Raw genomic sequence first — 23996 nt, forward strand, 5'->3', positions numbered from 1 at the left:
GAGAAAGGAGGTGAAGGCACTGATGCCCGTTTATTTGATGTCCTATTCAACAACAAATTAATTCTCACTTTTGTGACCTGCCAGTCTCTGGTAACTTGCCTGAGTATCACTGATTTTCCAACCACTCTTTGCTGCCCATTATCCTTGTCAGTATGGAACTAAAATCCACATTTGTTTTATGTAGTTCACAGTTACATCTTTTCACCTGAGGAGTTAGTCAAAATCTGGGGTATTTTAAATGATTTCATGGATGAAGGGAAATTCTTGAGAGAGTCAAGTATCTTTGGTGCAATTCCTGTTTGGTCACAAGAACACGCATCTCATCTCATTGACCCTAGGAGTAATCAAAGTTTCCCTTCTCATAGCAATAAACTCCCTTCTCTCTAGGTCAGCAGTCCTCAATATCTGGCCTCCAGGCCAAATCTGGGAGAGTTGCATCATCTAGGCATTGGGGTCCCACAGATCTGGAAATCTGACAGGAGGAGAGCAGTGGCAATGTTAACTGCTGCTCCCCTGCTATCATATTTCTGAACCTATGGGGAGCTCTCCCGGCTGAAAAATGTGTCCCTGCATGCTAGCATACGTGGTTGCTCCACAACCACATCCAGTGCACAGGGTTGTGTTAGGGTAGCTTGTCATTAGGGCTGTGCAAAGCTTTGGTCACTGATTCATTTCAGTGGCGATTTGGCCCTATTCGGTGGCCAAATCGAATTAGGAGACCCTTTAATCCAAATTGAATTGAAACCCTCTGAATCAATTTGGAGAGATTCGATGATTCAGATATAGACACAGCATTAAATGTTTTTTCTACATACCTTGAGGTACCAGGTGGAGCTCATGAGTGTCCCATGGGCATATGGGATGGGGGAGGTCCTCAGCATGCTTGGCGGCAGACCTGGAAGTGGACCACAAGCACTTCCAGTCCACTTCCAGGTCCACCACAGAGCATGCAGCCCCCTGTGCTCCTGTGGGACAGTCCATTCCCCCCATCATTGCAGTGTTTATGAGCTGCACTTGGTACTTCAAGGTATGTAGAAAAAATATTTAAAGCTGTCTATGGCTGAATCTCTGATTCTCTGAATCAGCACTGAATCTTCAGATTTGGCCAAATCAAAATCGGGACAGTGGTGTGAATCAACAAATTGAATCACTGTCCCCCGATTCAGGCTGAATCCCAATTGAGTATGGCCCACTTTGCACATCCCTACTGCTCATATATATATGAGCATTTTTTCTTTTCTATCACTGTGAGAAGTTCTTCTAACATAACATAGTAATGGCTTTGTGTAACTGGATCTGGCTATGTAACAAGTGGGCCTTTTCCAGGGCCAGTCCGATGTTGGCCCACCCACCTGTTTCTGGGCTAACTGCCCGCCTCTCAATTATGCTGTTAATTAGGCAGGAGGCTGCCTGCTTTCCCACCCCGATGCCAGGGGGTGCTATCAGCAGCTCTGTTCCTCCCCTACCCCCAGAGCCCAAGCCTCGCAGGTGTTCCCTCCAACTAGCTAGCACCGGGACCTGAGCTCCTGGGTTTCACTGGGACTGTCACTCTCCAGCAGAGCTCCTGGTCCCAGCACCCTCACACTGCGGTTACTTGGTACACACACAAAACATACACCAGGTCCTGCACCCACACACTGGGCTCCAACCCCTGTCCCTAAGCCCTCCCTGGGCAATCCCCTTATCCCTGGCCCCAAGAGCTTCCTTAATAGCTCCCCAAGACTGGGCCCCACCTCCCTGGAGCTTTATGCTGGCTCCTGTATGCAGCCTCAGACCTTCACTGCAGAGTCTGGGCACCACCACCACAGGTCCCTCCACCAACCTGGGCCTTGCCTCAGTGCTCCACTGTGACCCTGGGCCCCCCTTGCTCAATCTCACCCACCAGGGATGTGGGAACTGGGGTTATTAAGGTGCTCCAGCCCACCTTTTACCAGGGTGGTAACTGGCCTGGTATTTCCTGGGGGCTCCCATGCCCCTGGGAGCCCCACCAGGCCACCCACCCCCAGCAGGGTGTAGTTTTAGGTCATGCCCAGGACCAAGAGCCTCCTAGCCATCCCCATAAGCTCTTGCCCTTACCTCCTAGTTGTTCCTGCTGCAGTTCAGCTAGGTGGTGTTTCTGCCTGGGCAGGCAACAGCAAACTACATTCTTTATGTAGTAGGATCTCAAAATGGCTGCTGCCACCAGGTACCTGATAGCTGCCTGACTGCCTTTAAAGTGGCAGGCACCAACAGTGCCCTGCCTCATCTTGTTACCAGCTCAGATTAACTGAATTTGGCGCTAACCAGCTGAATCAGAGGGGTGAAATGATTGGATATGTTAATGAAAGGTAAGGGAGACTAATGGACAATACCCAAAGCAAGGCACTGGAAAAAGACCAAATTAAGATGTATGCTTGTGATGGGTCTGTTGAACAAAGGAACGTGCTGACAGAATAAAATGTGGACAACATGCTGACTGCAGAGAGACCAATCCGAAAGCAAAGAGTCATCAGAGGAGTGAAGTTGAAAAAAGCATAAAAAGGGGACAGCAAGAAAGGTTAAGCGTGCGTCGTCGTAAATCCAACTTTCAATACCTATCTGGACCATCTCAGCCAACAACACACCCCTCGCTTGCGGGAACTGATTGGCCACCTTTTCTGTTGAGCAAAGTAACATCTGGGATTGGGTGAGATCATCATACTGTTTTTCTCTCCCTGTGTATGGAAACTGCTATGATAACATTTGTTGTACTAATAAAGTTAAACTTTGATTTTAGGATACTGAATTGTCTGTGTTCGTATTTCACCTTCCACTTAAGGGTTAATTGTGTTTTAATGATCCCTTAGTACTACCTGGTGGACAGTGGTGCTACAGTTGGGCTGGCACATGGTGTTGGTCCAGGAGAGCCAGGTGGTGGCACTGTTTCACACTCACAGACTGACCCCGCACCACTCGGGCTGTGGGGCCAGAACTTTGGGTACCACTGCTCTAAGCCAGTGGCTCTCAACCTTTCTGGACTTGAGGCCCCCCTTACTCCTGCCCTGCCCTGCTGGTGCTCCTCACTCCCAACCCACAGCCTCCCCTTTGCCTCTGCCCCCTGCTGATACCACTCACTCCCAACCCACTGCCTCCTGACACCATCCCCACAGTGTATGGTTATGTGGGGGAAGTGTGTGGGTATGTAGCAGGTCTGGGGCACAGGTGGATCTGTGCACCCACAGCATGCACAGGGCTGCAGCCTGACTGGATTGGCATGGGCAGGACCCATTGTGGGAGAGGGGAGCAGGGCAGTGAGACTTGTTGTTGTTGCTGCTGCTAGGACTCCTGCACCAGCTGTGCAGCCAGCAGTGAGGAGTAATGGACCAGGTGGGGCATGCTGTCCACACCTCCACCCACTGCCAGCTGCTCATGCACTGGGCCATGGCTCTACCCTGCTTCTGAATTGAGATCCAATTGCTGAACAGCCTGGCATCTACTTTCCTAGTGGGCAGAAGCTGTTCCTCACAGCAGCTCAGACTGATAAAAAACCGTCTGCTTGCACAGGGTTGAATCCCACATGCAGCGCGTTGTTGCTCTGTCCTCTTGGAGAAATCTGTGCTAAGTATTTTTTCCCCTTCCCCTCGGACAGCATGCAGTCAGGTCGAGTCACAGATTCGTTCCCTTCCGCTTGCCCCGTCTTGGCTCACTTCATGTGGGGCACCGGGGCGGAAAGGGCTCTGACTTGAGGTCTTGGCCCCTCTGAAGCCCATAGCGAAGCTGTTGCTCCGTTGGCTTTCATCCCTGGGCAAGCTGGATGCTAGCCCCGGACGAGGGCAACCAGAGGGCACTTTGCACGGCCAGGATGCAGCCCTCGGTGGCTGCTCCCCGGTAACCGGAGACAGATGGGGCTGTGCTGGGTGCAAGGCGCGAGTGCTTAACCTTGAGCGGACCCACGCGTCTTCCCGCCCCATGTTCTTCCCCAAATCCTGGCAAAAGCATCACGGCCACTAACACGCATACTCCATTTCAACCGCATGCGCACATCGCTCAAAGCCTTTAGGCGGCGGCCGCAGCTTTCCCCCTAGCTTGCTCCCTGTTCCAAATGGCAGCGCGTGACCCGGAAACGGCTCAGAAACAAGTGAGGGACGGTGGGCTCCATTGCTGGTTTTCAGCCGCGTCGGGGAGGTTGGGGCGACTCTCTACCTCCCCAGCGTGCGGGGCTGGTCCCCCCCGGCAGCTGATAGGGGAGGTCTGCGCATGTGCAGCCCTAGTGTAGGCCAGGAGACTGTGGTGGCGGGGGGGTTTCCTCTGCGCCTGCCCAGCCCTAGTGGGGACGTCGCTCCGCAGTGTCGGCTTAGAAATGTTTAGGGATTGAGGCTCCTGGCTGGGGGGAGGGTGGTGTTTGCGCCCAGTGGGTTGCACCTTGTGTCCTTGTAAACAAGGAAATAACGGGGGAGAAAGCAGTGCTTCTTAACTGGGGGCGGAGCATTGATCCTTGTAAGGGTGATGCACCCTTATTAGGAAAACCGAGGGTATGCTGATGCTTGTGCCTGATGCATGGTGTAAATGCAGAGACTTCATGCGGGAGCTGGCAGGGTCAACCTGTTGTGGGCTTTCAGGGTTGTTTGCAGCAGAAGGAGCTGCTGTATTTTCCTGCAGTCAAAAAAAAAAAAAAGAGAGAAGCGAAGTACTAAGGGGCTCCTGGAGTCAGCAGGGTGGGGAGGGTAGTTTTGTGCCTTGGGTCTAGGGAAGGCTGATTGCCATTAGCCTAAAGCTACATGATGTGAGATCATGGCTTTAACCTCCTAACAACGAAAGAACCATGTCTTAAACACCTGTGTCACTGCTCTTCTTTAGACAGGTGGTTTGCAGCCCATCTGTGATGAGATCCTTTAAAGAGAGCTGCACAGCTTTAGCACGGTTAGCTGTGCAAACACCCACACATGGTTCACACGATAAACCCAGAGATTTCAAATAGGAATCCAAAGTATCAGAACCATTCTGACCTGTTGCAGTCTTTCTGAGTTCTTTGCAACAGAAAGATTTTGCTATTATTTTTCCATAGTCAAAAAGACCGAGTGAGAGCCAAGAGCAGCATTTTCTGAGGGGTAGCTTGAGTCTAAAAAGGTTGAGATCCACAGGTCTAAATGCTTCATTCACTGATTCATTTTTTCAGGAAACTTTACTCTCTGGAATCAAGACATTTAGAGTAGTGGATTATATAGGCAAAGTCTCATGAGGTTCAGTCTTTCAAAGAGTGACTGATAACATAATTTAGGTTTCATGTAGGTTGGTATGACCTGTAATATGCAGGAGGCAAGGATTTCTTAGGGCATGAGTTTTCAACCTTTTTTGGTTGGGGTACCTCTGGCGGCTGGTCGAGAGGCAGGGATTCCCCCTGTGGCCGGTTGACGAGTTGGGGGGGGGGGAAGGGGGCCTCTGCGTGGCGTGCAGCAACAAAACCCGGGAGTGCTGCCAGGTTTGCCATGCTGCTGCCACTGGGGCCTTCCAAAGTACCCCTGGTTGAAAACCTCTGTCTTGGGGTGGAACCAACTATGTAGTTGAGATTATCTAACTTAATCTTTCAACTATAAGACATTCTTCAAGTCTGCTCACAGGAAATCAGGCACAGCATAGTGAAAAATCCTTGTCTCGCATAATTTCTGGATTATTGTAGCTACAATAGTACTCTTGCACCCCTATGGTATGACATTTCCAGACAAGAATGGAAGGTTTTGTTGGTGGTGTGCTTTTATAAAGTATGCATGAAACTGAAGAGAGGTCTGAAGTAAACAAGTCCATTGTTTCTGTGTGTGTGTGTAACAACTTAGACTTTATTTCTAGATAGGATCACAGTTCTGGTGAGCGTGATGGGAGGCTGCTTAGCTTCTAAGAAAAGTGCCTTTTTCAGTTTTAATGTACTTGTCTTGTAGATTGATGAAATAGATGCCCTGTCATCCATATATGGTGATGATTGGTGTGTTGTTGAGGAAGCTGAAAGGATATTTTGCATTAAGATCAGCGATTGCTTGGAGCAACCAAAATGGACTCTTTGTTTGCAGGTACTGGGTTTGTAGGTACATAGTTTTAATAGACTGTGTAATTAATCACACAGCTATCTCTATTACTCCTTGGAGTCCCATTTAGTGGGATTCCAGCATTTGTTTGGTTGTTCAGTATTCCCATTGTTTAAATGGGACCTTTAATCCTGTTTTTGTAATCACTGCCTTAAAAGTTACATGCTAACTATTTAGGAATGATTTTTGCACTATTTCGCACTGTTAAAAATTTGACTTAAAAAAAAGTTCCTAAACTGTCCTTTTTCTTTTTAGCTGTTTTTATATTGATTTTGCTGAAGTGGTACAGCTACATAACACCTTAGTTTGACATACCTGAAAGGATTAATATACTTGTTTTAATTGAAATGTCTAAAATATTTGGGACAGCAGTTATGCATGTCACTATGCACTGCTGTAAACCAAAAACACTTAGAATTAAAACACATTTTTCTGTAGCATGGACAGAACTGAAATTTCTACGTATATGTGAGTACAAGCTTCTCAGTAAGTTAATAGCTGTGTGTTGGCTCACATGGAATTTCTTCACTCCTTTATTTTTCATAACACTTATTTCACATAGACCAGACCGTAGGACATGTTACTTATGTACATTATAGATATCAGTATCTTAAAATAATACCAAGATTATACCCTTAGTGTAGAAGGATGCATCTTTCTGTCACCACATAATAATAGTGGAACAATTTTTTTCCCCCCCATTGTGGACGACTGCTTAACCTGAATTCTCCGTACCAAAATCTATAATTAGCTTTTGGCTAGTTTTGGAGGACCAGCCTAATGATTATGTTAAAATTCTTTCAGGTGATTCTGCCTCCTGAATACCCAACCTCAGCCCCACCAATTTATCAACTGAAGTAAGTGATATCACTTAGTCAACCTCTTTAACCAGTTATTGCATTTTTGTTAAATGATCAGTATTGCAGTGGTGTGGGTGAAGTAGGGTGGAAAGAGCCCAGGCCTTCCAGACACTGGGGGGGGCGGGCAGGGAGATGGTGGATAGGCTTGCCATGAAACTTTCTTCTGTGATGCCACTTATGTTTAGGAAGAAATGCCCATAAAAATTTGTAAAGCTGCCTTGTTCTCCTCCAGATTCGTCCTTAACACTTACCTTTGCAGTGAAGCCTACAAAGTTCTGAACTACAATTATGCTGGTGATGTGTCTTGGCTTCTGCCTATCACATTGATTCTATAGTGCCTCTTTGTTTTCTTGTGGTCTGTCTGAATCCACCTGTTACCTGTTGGTTTATGCTTGGATTGTAAGTTTGGGTTGGGATTCTTCCTAGTTAGTACAACCCTTAATACAGTAAGGTTCCAATCCCCCTCACTCCGATAAGCAGTGCTTAGGTATCGGTATAGAATAAAGTTCTAACAATAAGAAGAAGAAGAAAAAAAAAAAGAAAACTTTTGTAAAAAGTTTGTGGTTCATTTGGGATGTAAAAGCTAGCACTGTAAGCCTGAAGAATCATCGTCAAGGATCAGTGGAAGACAGGTTGGAGGAAGTTCTTGAGCCCTTGCACCAGATACAAATAAAAATTATGCCACATGCATAGGTTTGAAAGACTCTCCAGAGAAAACTTGGGTTAGTGTGCAATGGTAGTTACATTAATGAACTAGCATGGAAAAAGTGATCAGCTCTTTGCACAGGGAGTGAGAGTAAACCCCAAGGTAAGATGACCTTTTAAATGCCTCTTACATTTAAAAACTCCAAATCTTTAAATCAGAAGGAACAGTTGACAGTCTTTTATTTAAAAATTCTTATTCTTCAGGAGTTTATTGTATTTTGTTTTAAAGAAAAACATTTGTTGAGGAAAATACAGTCACTGAAGCATACAATACCTTAATCAGTTTATTGACTCCACCCTTCATTGTCTACTTTCATTCCAGCGCTCCTTGGCTTCGAAGACAAGATTATATGGAATTAGGAAACAGCCTGGAAGAAATATATGTGTAAGTGACAGAATCTGGAAAACTCTACAAAATTGAATAGGGTAATTTCAGTTCATTAATGTAAGAAGCTAGGTAATGTATAAATTAGAATGGTTACGAAATTATTGCAGCAATAGCTGAGACAAAATAAAACAATCTAATATAGTTCATGCTCACTGTTCACTCTGGGCCAGATCCTATGCTACCTCTTGGGCACATTGATGTTGTACATGAATCTTGTAGGGCTAAAAGCAAGGCTTTGTAATTCTAAAAGTGAGGCCATTTCTTTGTCTTTTTGCCTCTGTTTCATAAAAGCGGACACAGCACTTATGAGACGGCTGGGAGGGAAGAGGGGTACTGGTACTGTGTGAGGGTTACTGATAAGATATGAAGCCAGTCTCATGTCCTCAAACAACCCTCCCTGCTGATGGTCTTCCCAAATAAAGTCATAAAACGCTTTGAAAAAATTACAAAAATAAGTATTCTTGAATAGTCATTGGTCTAGTTTTTAAAGACCACAAACAGACCTACTTCAAAGTATTAAACACTAAACTTCTAACAAGTGGATGGATGCTGGTCCTTTTCCAGAGATTCTCAGTATTAAAAGTTCTCTCAAAGGAAATATAATTTAGCAACATTGGTACAAAAGCTAAGAAACTTCATAGAGCGTAGGGAAATGACCACCAGAATGGGTGTCATGCAGATAATATGTGTAGTTTATGACTAAGATTCCAGAAATCAGTTGTCTGCACCCAGCAGTAGAACTGCATGAATTATCTGATCACTTCCTTTTGCAAACTTTTCCTTCTGAGGACTTCAACAGTATAAAATATCCTTTGGAACAACAATATTGTTAAACATGGGTTATGGAAGTACTACCCAGTTTAATAATTAAGGACTTGCTTTTTATAATAAAGAACTTAATATGTTTTTCTGTATTACAAATAACATGCATTTATATATTTGTTAAACACCAGTATGAAATATGGTATTCAGCTTTATCTGCCCCTTGTCTAAAATTTGAGGTCATAGCTACAAGTCTGTATTTTCCAAACTCTTACTTCAATACTTTCCTTAAAACATGAGTGTTTAGTAAAGCCATTTATATCTAGTATGTATATACACAAGGCGCAAAGTTTTTTGGTTTTTTTTGTTGGTGGTGATATCTTTTATTGGACCAACTGTATAGTTGGTATAGTTAGACAAGTCTGACTGCAAGATCAGACCTGCAGGTTAGACAAGCTTTTAAATTTAAGGCATTCTTCTTCACGTCAGTTTCAGCCTAAAATATTTCCAATCACATGCAAAGCATAAGTGTCCTTGGTTATTATTTTCTGTTTCTTTATAAAGGATGAAGAAACAGTACAAGTTTGCTAAGATTTTAAACATTTGTCCTATTTTGGCAAAGTGAAGCTGAAATGTGTAAATTAAGTTGCAAAAATAAGTTTCTCGTGTAAAATTATGATTCATAACAAAATGACTGCAAGAAACTGAAACACACATTTCCTGTTTTGAGTTATATGCATTGTTTGAGGAAACATCTCAGAGAAAATTAGTTACAAATCAGATTACTGATTTAATGTTTATTATACTTTAACATTGTACTGCCTCACTGCAATTTGGTTTATTTTGGACATCCGTCATGTTCTCCTTTTATTTCTTATACAATACAAATTAATGGTATTGTCAGCAATTCTGTTCATCTGTAACTAAAACAAACTTTAGTAACAGGTGGTTAATAACCAGTAAATGTAGCGCTCTGAATTTATTGTTCCTGCAGATCCACATATTGAAGTCTTATGACATGTTTAGAAAGTCATACAGCCATTTATAGTCATGTGATTTTTTAAGGTGCCATTTGGACCCATTTAAGATCTGAAAATGCAAGGACTCAAAATAAAAGCAGTCCTCATACCAGTTCTTGGTTCCTTTCTTTCCTTATGTATTAAAAATGATTAAAAGTAGAGGGGAAGTGAAATAATGTGGCTCTGCAAAAGTAATTCAGGCACAAATCCTTTCAACCTTTCTTTTTTCACCGTAAATTGCCTCTGCAGAGCCACACTGTAAAAACTGTAAAGGGATCTCGGGAAGCAGGTTGAGGGAATGCTTAATTGAAACAGACACTGTGAAGGACTGTCTTCTGAAACCAAGAATCTGGTCTAGTTGCAGAACCAAGAGTAAGGTTCCGTTAAGGTATGAACTGAGCTTTAAATCAGAAATGCAGGGCAGCTTTATTTCAAACATGTAGTGATTTCAGGTGCAAGTAGGAGCGGATTAAAGCAATACACTTATTTGAATGTGGTTTCAGTCTGTCTGCTACACATACGTCTTCTAGAAATTTATTTAGTAAAAGTCCATTTTGTGGAAGGCCTTTTATCTTGTTTCTCACTTTAATCTACACATTTGGAGAATTTGTAAGAAGGTGGGGGTTTTTTATAGCAACTTTTAAAACCCTAGTCTTGCAGTCATATGCATAAGCTTAATTTTATGTACTAGAAATTTAATTGAAGCTAGTTGGAATGTTCGCTCATTTAAAAGCTAACTGTGCAGAGGTCAGGGTCTGTGGAGGGGTGGGTGCCCTGAGTCTGTGGACCCCAACTGTAAAACTGTGTTCTGTGCAACCCTACTTTACTTGGAAGGTCACAATGTCTAAAACAAACAGCACACAGATTTTCAAAATCAGGAGCCTAAAGCTAGATGTATACCCCCTTCTAAGGTGAGAACAATGTTTTATTAAAATTTTGCCTTTTGTACTGTTCACAATATGTTGAAATTTTGGAAGAGCTTCACATACAGCCTAGCAGGGGGAATCAGGAATGCATACGGAGCCCTTATACCCAAGAGAAATATGAATGGTATACCTTGTGCAGAAGATAGCATGAAATGCATCATCTTACAGAAATGATCACACAAAAAAGGTTCTTTGCACCCACAAGTTCATCTGAGCACTTTTATATTTTAAAAAGCTTCTAAAATGTTTATATTTATAAACTGAATGTAAATAATTTCCAAGCAAACCCTACAAGAAGGATCACTTACTTTGTGATTTTTAAATAACTTTCAGACAGAACCTTGGTGAAAGTATCCTTTACTTATGGGTGGAGAAGATAAGAGAAGTTTTGGTAGAAAAGTCTCAGTCTTCTGATCCAGGTAATATAGAAAAATGTGCTGGTCTTTCTTTACTCCTGGTTAAATTCTACCATTTAATATTGTTTTGAATTCTCTGGGTCGTTTTAGTAGGTGTAGATTTAAAAAAAAAAAAAATCTATATATTCTGTGTTATTCTAAAGTTAGCTCAGCATTTATTATGTTCTTGAACTTTTTATGCCTTTCCAAAAGGGGTTCTAACACAAATTTCTCTCTTTTTAAATACCAAGAGAGAAATAGGAATTTAATAGTAGACAGGAATAATGATTGTAATTCAATAAATGTTGAGGAACTAATATGATGGTAAAGTTCAAATTAGAAATGCACAGATATAGAATGCTTGGCCTTCTTGTTGCACTGAGCATGCTCTTAGGATAAGGATATTCTGAACAAGAGAGGAAAAAAAAGTCTGTTTAGAATATGCAGACACATGATCTTCCAATTCAGGTATTCCATTGCAGAATAGGGTGCTTCAAGATGCTGTTCCTGGGCATGATCAACGTAGGCAGGCAAGGTTCTTTGCGTAGATGTGATATCTTTTATTAAACCAACTGAGTAGTTGGAAAAAAGTTCTTTGCAAGCTTTTGGGCACAAATCACCCTTCTTCAGGCATAGGGAGTCTGCTGTTCTGAGACACCAAGGAGTGAAAGAAGCTTAAAGTGTGACAGGATCTCAGTGAGAATGTATGCCTGAAGAAGGGCGATTGCACCTGAAAGCTCACAGAGAACTTTTTTCCAGCTACTCGGTTTAATAAAAGATATCGTATCTACCCAAAGAACCTTGCCTGCCTACATCCTTAGACCAACAAGGCTACAGCCAAAAACCCAGGTCTCAGCATGGACTTAGCTAGTCTTAAGAGATTTCCTGTCTCCCACAGAGACTGAGGTTTATGTAAATTCATGTTTATGTTCTTAAAAATGAGTTTGTGTGTTAACAAGTTAGAGTGCTGATAGGGGGTGAGCAGTGCATGTGAACTTATGACAGCAAGGAACCTGGAAGGACTTCTTTATCAAGGATTTTGAAAAACAGATTTTGTCTCTTAAGAAATAAAAAATGCAAAGCAAAGCCACTGTTCATTCTTCTGTTCCCTAATAGTAAGGCCTGGTTTTAGTTTTCAGTAATATAGTAATCTAAAAAGTCAAATGTTTTAGTGTTTGAGTTTAAATACTAAATGAGTGACTGGTTGACTGGTAGAAGAAGGGATATGAGAGATTAAAGCTTTAATGTATAGGCCACTGGTTTGACAGCAGGGATGTTGGTAACAACTTTTAATTACTGCCTACAGTGACAGATCAGGACCTAGGGTTGACTGTGACGCTCCTGGTGACCACTTACCCCCAGCACTGTGGCTCCTTGGGATACCCTCACTTTTTACCTTGTCTGCCATACCTTGATGTAGGGCACCCCTTGGAGTTACTAGAAATAACAGTCACAAACTGACAGAGCAAAGTTAGATCGGACATTAAGAAGAACTTCTTTATGGTAAGGACTACCAGAATCTGGAACGGGCTTCCAAGGGAGCTGGTGCTCTCCCCTACCTTGGGGGTCTTCAAGAGGAGACTGGATAAGCACCTGGCTGCGGTCATCTGACCCCAGCGCTCTTTCCTGCCCAGGGCTGGGAGTTGAACTCAATGATCTACTAAGGTCCCTTCTGATCCTAGACATCTATAAAATCTATGTTATTTATAACACTTTGGGAAGCTGCCACCAGGGGTCCCAAAGAGAGCCCAGTCTAGTTTCACCTTCCCCTTGGACTCCTATGCCGTGGCCCTCCTAGCCCTATTAGTGCCTCAGGGCACTAAGTTGCCTTAGAGGCTATTTGTGGCCTCCTTCCCCCCCCTCCTCCCCCCCATAGCTAAGCCCAGGCCTTGCAGATGTTACTTTAAGTTGTCCACTGGGCCCTCCGGCCTGTCCATCAAATACTGTAGTCAGTTGGGCAGGCCCCTGGTCCTTGGTAAGGTTCTCTTTTCCCTGGGCCTCTGGTTTCTAATCCTTCCCCAGGCTTTGGCCCTCTCAGTTTAAGATGGCTCTGGCTTCAGCCTTCAGCCTTCTTGGCTCCTGGCTCTACCACGGCTGCTGTAATTGTCTCAGCCCTCAACTTTCTGGGTCCCTGACCAGCTTTCTGAGTCAGCCTGCACCAGCCCACTGCTCTGTGGGTGGTGCTAGGCTGCCTGACCCTGGCCTGAGCTCTCCCAGCCATTGCTTGAACACATTACATCAGCCTTAGCCCTCTGGGTCCCTAACCCCCAGCTAGGTTGCCTGCTATTGAGTGCCTGATCAGGTACCCGCCATAGCTTCCCCACCTCCCCTGTAGGTATAACCCAGTACTCCAGTTAGCCTAATAAGAACATAAACACAAGCAAAATGGCTGTACAACAAAAATCTTCCCCATACTGGGTCATCATTTCCCTGCAAGCTGCAAGTCCTCCTTAGCTCTTTCCTCATAGCTCTCCTGGATGGCTTGGGTGCCAGTCAGTCCACTTCCTGCAGCCCTCTTGCTCAGGAGCTCCTATCACTGCAGCTTGCAGGCCCAGACGGACCACCTAGTCTCAAGCACTGGCCTTACGTGCCTCCAGAGCTCCAACCCTAACTGTCAGGTGGCTCTTCAGCCACCTTCAGGGGTTTTTGCTTGAAGACCAGCCTGCACTCCTTTGCTGAAGTTTAGCTCAGCTGCTTGCAGTTCTTTGCTTCTGGGCTGCCTAGGTGTCTGTCCCCCTTAGCTGCTTACTACAGCACCTCTAGCTCTCAGAATAGTTATTCCCCCAGTGATCGCTCTGATCTCTATCCCTTCTCAGCAGCTTGTTTCTGCTCAGCTGTTGGTCCCACCTAGAAAGCTTGGTCTGCTTTCTCCTTAAAGTAACAGGAGCCTTGGGCTTCCTGTTACACTGCACATCTGATAAGTTTGTCAAGGCCTTTAAAAAAATGTTATTTGGCTAATTCCTTTTTATGACATTAAAAAACCCCCTGTCATTTGCAGCTGGCGTTCTCTGCCTTTACCAGGAATAGGCATGGAGACTGAACTAAATCATGCTAGGATGACTTAATTTTATTCCTGAGAGAGAGTGAATGACATTTAAAAAAAAAAAGTCTGTTAGTAGAGAACCAGTTTGCATTGTTCTTTTACTATTATAGTATAATCACTTTTTAAATGTTTAAATATTGGACATCATTCACCTCCCCCCGCCCCCCAGGTCTTTTAAACTGGAATCAAAATACCACCAGTTTTGGAGTGACACACCCATGATGGCAATCTTACTAGTTGGGCTGGAAATCTAAGTTATAATCACTGTTATTTTCCAATGTGTTTTAGAGCAGGGGTTGGGAACCCCTGGCATGTGTACCAGAGCATGGCAAGCGATGCCATTTTGCTTAGCATGCAACTGCTGGGCCAGGCTCTGGGCAGCTGCTGCCAGCCACAGAGCCTGGGCTGCTTGCAGCAGGAGTCTGCAAGCCCTGCTGCAAGCAGCCCAGGCTCTGTGGCTGGCAGCAGCTGCCCAGAGCCCGGGCTGGCTGTACCTGGGAGGCTGCAAACATCAGTACCAAGCTTTAGAGCCCTGGCTGGGTTCTGTGGTGGTGGTGGCTGAATGGATGGATGGCAGGGGAGGGGCCTGGGGCAGCATAACCTTGGCCCCTGCTGTCTTTTTAGTGGCGTGCGTGAAGTTGCTGTCAGCACAGAGCCAATGCTGGGGCTCCAGAGCCTAGTGAAACTGTTTGCAGTCTGTGGGCTGTCTGTCACAGCCAGCATGGGCCCTGGGCAGCTGCAGCAGGCAGCAGGCAGGCTGCAACCAGCTGCACTAGGCTCCAGAGCCCTGGCACTGGTTCCATGCTGGCAGTGACTGCATGAGCGCCCCAATGAGAGGGCAGGGAGGGGCCGGGGCAACACAACCCTGCCCCTCCTTTGCTGTCTGCCCAGAAGTGTGCTTGTACCTGCCACCAGTAAAACGAGGATTGGCCCCCATGGTCTTCCCTGGCACACCAAGTTGAGGCATAGGTCAGGTTTGGGTTGTTTTTGGCATTGGGCCAAAAACATTGCTGACCCCTGTTTTAGAGGTTACTAGTTATAAAACTGACTTGAAGTGACAACCTAGAGAAAAAAAAAAAAACACAAAAAAACCACCAACACAAACAACGAGCAAAATGATGTGGGTTTCCTTTGTACTGTTCAGTTTTCATAAAAATGTCTAATAAAGCAATAGAATGTATGTTAACAGGACCAGATACTAAGAAAATTACTGAAGAGATTGAAGAGGATTATGATGATGATTATTCCCTGGACTATCAACTGAACCAAGAGGATACAGTTAAAACTTTAAATTTTATTATACCTGAAAGCCAAGAAGGTAAAGTAACTAATACTAAACTTTGATGCAGTTGTTTAGAAGAGAGAGCCATTTTATATTTCAGCCTTTTGTCTCAAACCTTTTGTATTTTACCAGAGAATAATAGTATGGTAAATTAAACCATTCTATCCAGTAACTGTAAAATGTTCTTGTGGTTTGTCAAATCTTGCCGTCCAGCTTTTGTTGATCTTTGACTCTTAAAGACATGTTGTACTTCCTGACTAGCCAAGTATATTTTTAGGAATTTGAAGCTACATTGTGCCTCCCACCCCCACAATATTTATATCAAAGTGTCGTAATATTAAATCTGTAGGTGAAGAACTACCACAAATTCATCATGGAAACCCCATCACAGATCGAAGGAGCACTTTCCAGGCACATTTGGCTCCAGTAGTGAGCCCCAAACAGGTTAGTAAAATTTTGAAGGATTAATTTTTTGCCTGCTATTTTAAGTTTGCTTAAACCCCAACAGAGAATTTGGAGTTAGCTATATCCATGGGAATGGGTGTGAGAGGAAATATGGTTTCTAGACCCAAGCATGACACTTTTATTTATTTGTATGATCTATATGCTGCCCTCCCCAAAAAGTTCAAGGCAGCTTATATAATAAACAACCAAATAAAATAATGGTAGTTTAATACCCTATAACAAGTGAGCATCCCTGGGCCAGTCAAATCATCAGCCTGCCCACTTGCCTGTGGGCAAACTGCCCACCTACTTTACCTACCTTGCCTTAGTTGGTATCAGTTAGAAGATGTCAGTAGGGTGGGAGGCTACCCATTTACTTTCCCTAATGTCAAGAGCTTATCTACACAGCTCTGACTTACCCTATACTGTGTCCCATGCCTAACAGCTGGCCTATTTGTCTGGTCTAACACCCAGCCACTCAATCACTTGGGGTTCCCAGCCCTTCACTGTTACTCGGGCTCCCAGCCCCTACCAATTCAAGATTCCCAGCTCCTACCAATTCAGGGCTCCTAGCCGAGCTTGGGACAGTCCTGGTCCCCTAACATCTCCACACTGGGGCCTTGTCCTTTTGCCCTATACTGGGCTACGGTTCCCTTATCCCTTTGTTCCAGGAGCTTCATGCATGGTTCCCCACAGGTTCAGGGTCCCACTTCCTTGGAACCACACACTCAGCTCCTTAATGCAGCCTCAGAGCTTTCAGCAAGTCTGGGCACTCTCTCTGGCTTCTTTACCTGGCCAGGACACTGCCTCAGAGCTCACCGTGAGTCTGGGCCTTTGCTTTGTTCTTTAGGGTGTACTCCCCTAGTCTTTTCCCTCCATGGGGTCAGCCACAAGGCAGCAGGGGCTAAAGCTGTCTGGCACCACATATTCTCCCTTCGCTGGGGAGGCCCCAGGTGTGGCATTTCCTGGAGACTGCCCCACCACCAGCAGTCCCATGACACTTAATCTTCCCTAGCAGGTTGTAGTTTTAGGTCACGCCCCAGGACAAGGAGCCTCCAGCCATCTGCATAGCTTCTTCTCTTACCTCCAAGAGGGCATGAGCAGCAGCTCCAACTGGGTGGTGGTATTCTCTCAGCTGCTAGCAGCAACCTGCCAGCCTTACTGCTCAGAGCCCTGTTTTTGTAGGAAACAGCCGGAGCCTGTTCCCAGTCAGACAACTGAGCCTAATTGGGATCGCAACCAGCTGCAGGCTGCCTTGCTGCTACTCACGCCCCTGTGAGTAACAGAGCACACCCTGTGCTCTGCTACACACCTCCAAACACAACCTTACTTGCTAAAGTGTTTCTGGAAGATGCCCAGGTTCAGGCTCTGACACCCTCAAAGGACAAGGAGTTCCAATTCCAGGGATGATTACTGAGAATGACCTGGTTTTGCTAAATGAAGTTGGCTCACAGATAGGATTTGCAGGAAGTTGCTCTGGGTTGACCTTAGTGATTGTATGCTGACCTTAAGGCAATTGTTCCCAACCCCGGATCATGACCCAAATGGGGGTTGTGAGGGCAATGCCTGCAGCGCTGTACACAAAAAGTGAGCCACACCGCATGCCGGGAGCTCCCCTGCTCCCAGGCTGCCGCTGCACTGCGCTCCCAGCAGCAGGTCGCAGAAAAAAAAGGTTGGGAACCACTGCCTTAGGGGTTGTAGGGCCTGTGCCATTTTAGGCTTCATAGGTTGAAACCGGCATCTTAATTGCATCTGGAAAGCTGTTGAACATCAGTGCAGACTGTGGAGCCGTGGAGTTATGTGCTTCTGGTTACCCACCCCCATCAGGAGACAGGATTCTTTGACTTATGAAGTCACCTGAGAGAAATCATTTAAAGTACATTTTTATTCTGTGACTGCATAAACATACTCTTGTTATAACAGATCTGATCCTCATTTATGTTCTTAGTTATGTGTTCTTGCTTTAGTGAAAAACAATTGTTTAATACTACATAGCCAACAGAATTATTGGAAAGTGAGCTGCAGTCTTGGTAACATCAGCAAATTTATATGAAAATGTTATAGCGGAAGAAAAGTAGAAAATATGATTAGAAGGGATACATCAACATGTTCAGCAATACAACTTATTCTGTTCTTTGGCTGACCCTAATGAGATTAATTATTTAAAATTCATAAGACCTGGGTCCATGAAAGGATTTAGGCATGTAGAAGATTGTAGTGGGATTTACATGCCTCAGTCCAGAATTATGATCTACAAAACCCTGCTCAGACGCTGCTTAATCTTGGATGCATCTAAAATTCGGAAACGTTTTTCATTCAACTTCAGAGTTCCTTAGGTGCCTGAAATTCTTCGTGTAATGAACTTTTCTCTGTGGTCATATGGAACAGGACTAGGAGCAAGGGCCTTAAACTGCAGTAGAGGAAATTTAGGTTGGAGATTAGGAAGACATTTCTAACAAGGATGGTCGAGCTTTTGATTAGGCTAACTAGAGAAGTCAAATCTCCAGCTGTGGAAATTTTCAAAAGCATGTTGGACAGACCCTTCGCTGTGATGGTCTTGTCAGAGATGAGTAAGGGTCTGGATGGATGACTTTGTGCCATCCCTTAGTTCCGACTTTCTTATGCTCCTTTGCTATTCCTCTCATCCTCAGCCCTTCCTACTGCCTGCTTGATCATCAAATTGGCTTTTGGGTATCTCATTGTGAGGGACTTAATTCTCCCTAAATATTGTGTAGGGAGCAAATATGCTTAATTTAGGGCTGTGGATTCTGCTAAACATTCCAAGTATCTACAAGACAAGTATTGCAGCATTCAACAAATCAAAAAAAACACCTCTTAAGTACTGAGTTATTGAAATTCATGAATGGTTGCATCAAAGTTATCTATAAAATTATTACCCCAGAAGAGACTGTTTATATGAAATAGTGTCCTACTTTGTTATTTTATCAAGTGCCTCAAAACTGCTTAGGTTCCAGATGGACATTAAATGAGTTATATTCCTTATCTGTAGGAACACCATCTAAATATACGGTAAGATCAATAGAGAGAGGAAATAATAAGAAGAAACAAGTAGTAAAAAATCAGAACAGTTATTCGGCTGCTTAGTTATATGTGCACATCTTGAAGGGACATGAGGCATACAAGTATATAATGAGCCTTTTACGTCACACTTTTGAGAGCCTGATAGTTAATAGATTGTCATGTACTATTTTAGGTTGGCAGTCTCAGGTGGGTGATGATCCTTACATCACATAATTTAAATTAATCCAATCAGGTACATTTCTGAAAGTGTATTAAGTGAGATATAGTCCTCTTCCAGTATTTTTAAAGAAAAACATAATGACATTTAGTGAAAAAAGTTACTAAAGCAACAGTCCCTTTGAAAAGTGTAATTTTTGTTGCAGTATCGTGTTTTTTATTTTTTACAGTAGACTGCCTGAATTTACTCTGGGGAAAAATGGAAAATGCATAATATTAGAAAGACAAATACTTTTTTTTTGTGCTCAAATTAGTATTAATTATGTATAATGTTTTTAAATAGCATGTTCTTCAATGTTTTTTCTTTCCTAGACTGAGTTGATCAGGGCAGAACAATTGATAGTCTGCTTAATTAGATTTAGAAAAGGAACTAGCATTGATTTACCAACTATTGAAAGCAGGGATAGCAGAAGTTTGTTAATAGACAGAGCTACTTAAAATCAGAAACTTCTACTTCACAGGAAGTTGTAAAATGAAATTTGTTTATATTTCTAATCAAAATGCAGATGCATATTTGTATATTTCCCATGAAATAGAAATTCTAAAAAAAGAAGTTTGGAAAAATGTAGTTTGAAAATAGGTTTTTAAGCTTTTATTTCATCTTTTACTGTTATTTCCTAATCACAATAATAGGGCATTATGTGACATCATACCATAATATATTATATTCTGACATATGTATAATAGCCAAAATAATTTATTTTAATTTCATTTTTTTAAATCATTAAGGACACTGGTTGAAATGTATTATTTTGTGTAACTCATCTGCTGGGTACTGGTTAGCAGCAGCAAGGCTGGGTTCAAATTTTGGGCTACCCAATAAATTTTTACTATGGCTTGAGCCTCCACCAAAAAATCTGGGATCCCTGAATTTGGCTGGGGTGTCCCCCATAAACAAAACCCCCTTCTTGCAAGCAGTATAAACACAAAGGACAGATTTATTACAGAAAACGAAGGCAAGGAGAGCAAAGGAAGACACCAAATGCAACTTAAAACAGTACCAGTTATGTCTTGGGGAGGCTTCACCCATGCTCAAACAGTCTGGGATTTGGCGGGGTCCACAAACGGTAGTTCTGGTACAAGGGCTTGTACCCCCTGTATCTGCCCTTCAGCAATGGGCTGGAGAGGGGGAGCCACACCGGAGAGTCTTATGAGCTGCTCCTTGGGTTTGCTGTGCTGCAGAGAGCTGCTATAGGGCATAGGTCCTTCTCTGTTGCAAAGTGCTCTTCATTGCTTCCTGGGAAGGTGTAGGGCACTGATCTCCACTTCCACATGGTGGCTTTGAGGGGTTAACTGCAGCTTCTGTCAGCATTCTGCACTCAAATTCGTGGTGCCAATTCCCCAGGTCTGCTATGGCAGAAAGCTACAAACAAACTCAAAAAAAAAGGGCCAGGCCCTTTTTCACTGGGTGTGGACTAGACAATAAAAGACAGCCAGGCCATTATGTGCTGGGCCTGGACCAAACGACAAGTGCCAGGCCTAGCAGACAGTGGCCTGGACATCTAGGTGGCTTACAGACTGTGTTTTACTTTAAACTTGGCATGCCTGTGCTGAGCCCAGTGCATGCCCAGAAGAGACATTGTGTTAGTGGGATCTGACTTGCCCAGTATCTGTATAGATTGGGAGCTTTTATCTAATAGCAATTAGAATAATTGAAGCAGCTATTAGATAATAGCATCAAAAAGGCCTGCTGAAGGGCCTGATCTATACAGATGTTGCAGAGCCAGGTCAAACTAATGCTCTACTTCTTCCAGTTAAGCACAGTTTTGGGTTTTTTTTTTCATACCTGTCAACACCCCTGGTCTCTGCTATACAATTATGCTAGAAAACAAAGGGGGAAGGTCAGGCCTGTCCTGGCCAATAACTGCCAGGACTCCATTCCAAGTGAGTTTGCTCAAGGGGTTACTACCTCCACTGTATTATCCTACTCAGCGCCTTAAATCTGGCCCAAAAATTGCCAGGCTCCAAACCTGGTTAGTCTGTTCCAGGGATTAATACCTCCCCATAGTATTATCCTACTCAAAACTCAAAGGAAAACGGGGGAAAGAAAGACAAGAGCTTAGTCTTAAACTCTGAGACAGTTTCTATTAGTATACCTTGTATTTCCCCTTCACATAGCTCCAACTCCCTTCTCCAGTGAAGGGCAGGGGAGGGGAGACCCCTTCCCACAAGGGATCAGTTTTTCTGGCTCCCAATTCAGCAGCCTCTATAGCAGCTCTCACTCAAGTCCCCAAAAAGAGAGAGAACCTTATCTGAGTGTTTCCTATACAGCCTGGCATGACATCACCCAAGCTTTTCCAATCAGGGCTTGCCCTGCTTACTGTTTTTCCTCTTAACCAATTGATTAAAAAAACTGCCCAGTTAGCCAGTTATGCTAGGGGTCTGATCCCCTTGTGTAGAATCATAGATAATTAGAGTTGGAAGGAACCTCAGGAGGTCATCAAGTCCAACCCCCTGCTCAAGGCAGGACCATCCCCAACTTGATCATCCCAGCCAAAGCTTTGTCTAGCTGGGTCTTAAAAGCCTGCAAGGATGGAGATTCCACCACCTCTCTGGGCAACAAACTCCAGTGCTTTACTACCCCCCGGTAAGAAAATTCTTCCTAATATCTAACCTAAACTCCCCTTGTTGCAATTTGAGACCATTGTTTCTGGTTCTGTCATCTGACACCACTAAGAACAGTCTAGCTTCATCCTTTTTTGAACCCCCCTTCAGGTAGTTGAAGGCTACTATTAAATCCCTTCTCAGTCTTCTCTTCTCTAGACTAAATAAGCCCAGTTCCCTCAGTCTTTCCTCATACATCTTGTTCCCCAGCCCCCTTACCATTTTTGTTTGGACCCTCTCCAATTTGTCCACATCTTTTCTGTAGTGGGGGGGGAAAGAGGGCAAAACTGAACACAGTACTCCAGATGTGGCCTCATCAGTGATGAATAGAGGGGACTAATCACTTCCCTTGACCTACTGGCAACACACCTACTGATGCAGCCCAGTGTGCTGTTAGCCTTCTTTGGCCCAGTCCTCCAATTTGTCTAGGTCACTCTGAATCCTAGCCCTACCCTCCAGCATATCTACTGCTCCCCCCAGCTTGGCATCATCTATAAGCTGAGGGTGTACTCTATGCCATCTTCCAGGTCATTGATGAAGACATTGAGCGAGACTGACCCCTGCTTTTCTGAAGTCCAGGGTCCATACTCTGCTGCTCTCCATCCTTCCTTTCCTCAGGATCCTGAACTGAATCATTCTGTGGTCACTGCTGGCTAAGTTGCCCTGTCACGGGACAGGGGTCCTTGAGGAGGGTCGTGATTTCCCAAGGCCCCTTAACCGTGCCAAGTTGGCCCAATGGGCATCCTCGATTCTTGCCCACCATGTCTTTAATGGTATGAATGATAGGGAGGCTGCCTTTCAGTCCTCTTGGACACAGTCTTGATTGACTCTCTGGACCCCGTGGGTTTCTGGACCCCTGGTGGATCCCGCTCCAAGACAGATGTCACAATGGGTGTTTTGGGGCACCCTAGCCTTATGGGCTATGCGTGGCTCCAACCACCCCTTTACCACACCCTAAGCCTTGGAGATGGTACCAATGTTGTTTGGTCTGGGCCTTGTTGTAATTTGGCCCCCTTGTCCTCCCTGGGCCCTCCACAGCCCAGTCTGGCTCCGTACCTCGCTGGTGCTCGGGCTTTCTGCAGCTCAGTTTCGCTCTGCTCCTCACGGCCCTGCAAAGTTCTGCGCCCCCTCTGGCGCCAGGGGTCGGTGCACCCCAAGTGCTGCGCCCTTCTCCCTTTGCTGCTGGCAGGGAACTGCCCTTCCGGCCTCAGCCTTTGGGTTTATATATGAGTCAGGCCCTGCCCCTTCCGGGCAGCTGACTGCTGACAGCTGTGGGCCACTAGCTCATTCTGGCTGCCTTGGTAACCGGCAGCTGGGGCTTCCACCTCACTGCTAGGGCTCTTTCCCTAGCAGTTTCAGCTCTTTAAAGGAGCAGGGCACCATAGTGTGCTGTGACACCCTCCGTTATACTACATTCCCCACCAGTTCTTCCCTGTTTGTGAGCATCTGGTCAAGAAGAGCATGGCCTCTAGATGGCCACTCCAGCATTTGTACCAGCAAGTTATTCCCAATACTTTCCAAAAATTTCTTGGATTGCCTGCGCACTGCTGTGTTGCCTTCCTAGCAGATGTCAGGGTGATTGAAGTCCTCCATGAGAACCAGGACTTGTCATTGGGAAACTTCTGTTAGTTGTTTGAAGAAAGCCTCATTCACCACTTCCTCCTGGTTTGTAGGTGACTAGAGGCCAGGTTTCTTGGTTCTAGTAAACATTTGTACCTTTTTTTTAAAAAGGAAGCCACAAGTGCCTTTTCTGCCTCAGGTATTTGCACAGTGCAGCTTCTTCTTGAAATTACCTAACTAGAGAAGAGGAGACCAGATCTCAAATATAGAAAACAAGATTATAATACGTGCTGTACAAATCAGACACACAAGCCGATGCCCCTCCCCCCTGTCATATTTGCACTAAAACAAATGATTTAGCAACATGAAAACTGGAACACACTTTGTAGTAAAAAGTGGCTGGTACCCTGGATCTACATATGTAACCCACAAAAATGTATCTCTTGTTTTTGTTGTAATGAAACTGTGTGACATTTTCAGCCAAAAAGTGCTTAATGTACTAGTTAGAGGAGTAGCTATTTTTAGCAAGCAGGAAAAATGATTCCAAGTTATGCAAGTGTGATGCAAAATACTGCTTTTCAGATTAGAACATTGCCTGCTTAATATATTTTTCTTGTTGAAAACAAGCATCCGTCTGTTTTATTACCAAGTAACAAGGAGAGAGTTCCTGTCACTTTGTTCTAGAAAATGAAGCACTCATTGCCAAACCCTATAA

At 44.3% G+C, this 23996-nt stretch overlaps 1 protein-coding gene across 3 annotated transcripts in view; it reads left to right on the forward strand.

Annotated features, from left to right (window-relative positions):
- The first annotated feature begins 3995 nt into the window (after window positions 1-3995).
- Window positions 3996-23996, forward strand: part of IMPACT (impact RWD domain protein) — a 46133-nt gene continuing 26132 nt past the window's right edge. Inside the window, exons 1-7 of one of the 3 annotated variants that reach the window (XM_090039839.1) lie at window positions 3996-4096; window positions 5892-6020; window positions 6840-6892; window positions 7923-7985; window positions 11029-11114; window positions 15308-15451; window positions 15765-15859. In XM_090039839.1, coding sequence (XP_089895965.1) covers window positions 4061-4096; window positions 5892-6020; window positions 6840-6892; window positions 7923-7985; window positions 11029-11114; window positions 15308-15451; window positions 15765-15859 — 606 coding nt within the window. In that variant the 5' untranslated portion in view covers window positions 3996-4060. The remainder of the gene's footprint in view (window positions 4097-5891; window positions 6021-6839; window positions 6893-7922; window positions 7986-11028; window positions 11115-15307; window positions 15452-15764; window positions 15860-23996) is intronic. The other 2 variants (XM_090039840.1, XM_090039841.1) reach the window with 2 other exon arrangements.

The sequence above is a fragment of the Crocodylus siamensis genome, chromosome 3 (assembly GCF_052110815.1).
Source record: "Crocodylus siamensis isolate JL-2025a chromosome 3, ASM5211081v1, whole genome shotgun sequence".
NCBI classification, from domain to species: domain Eukaryota; kingdom Metazoa; phylum Chordata; order Crocodylia; family Crocodylidae; genus Crocodylus; species Crocodylus siamensis.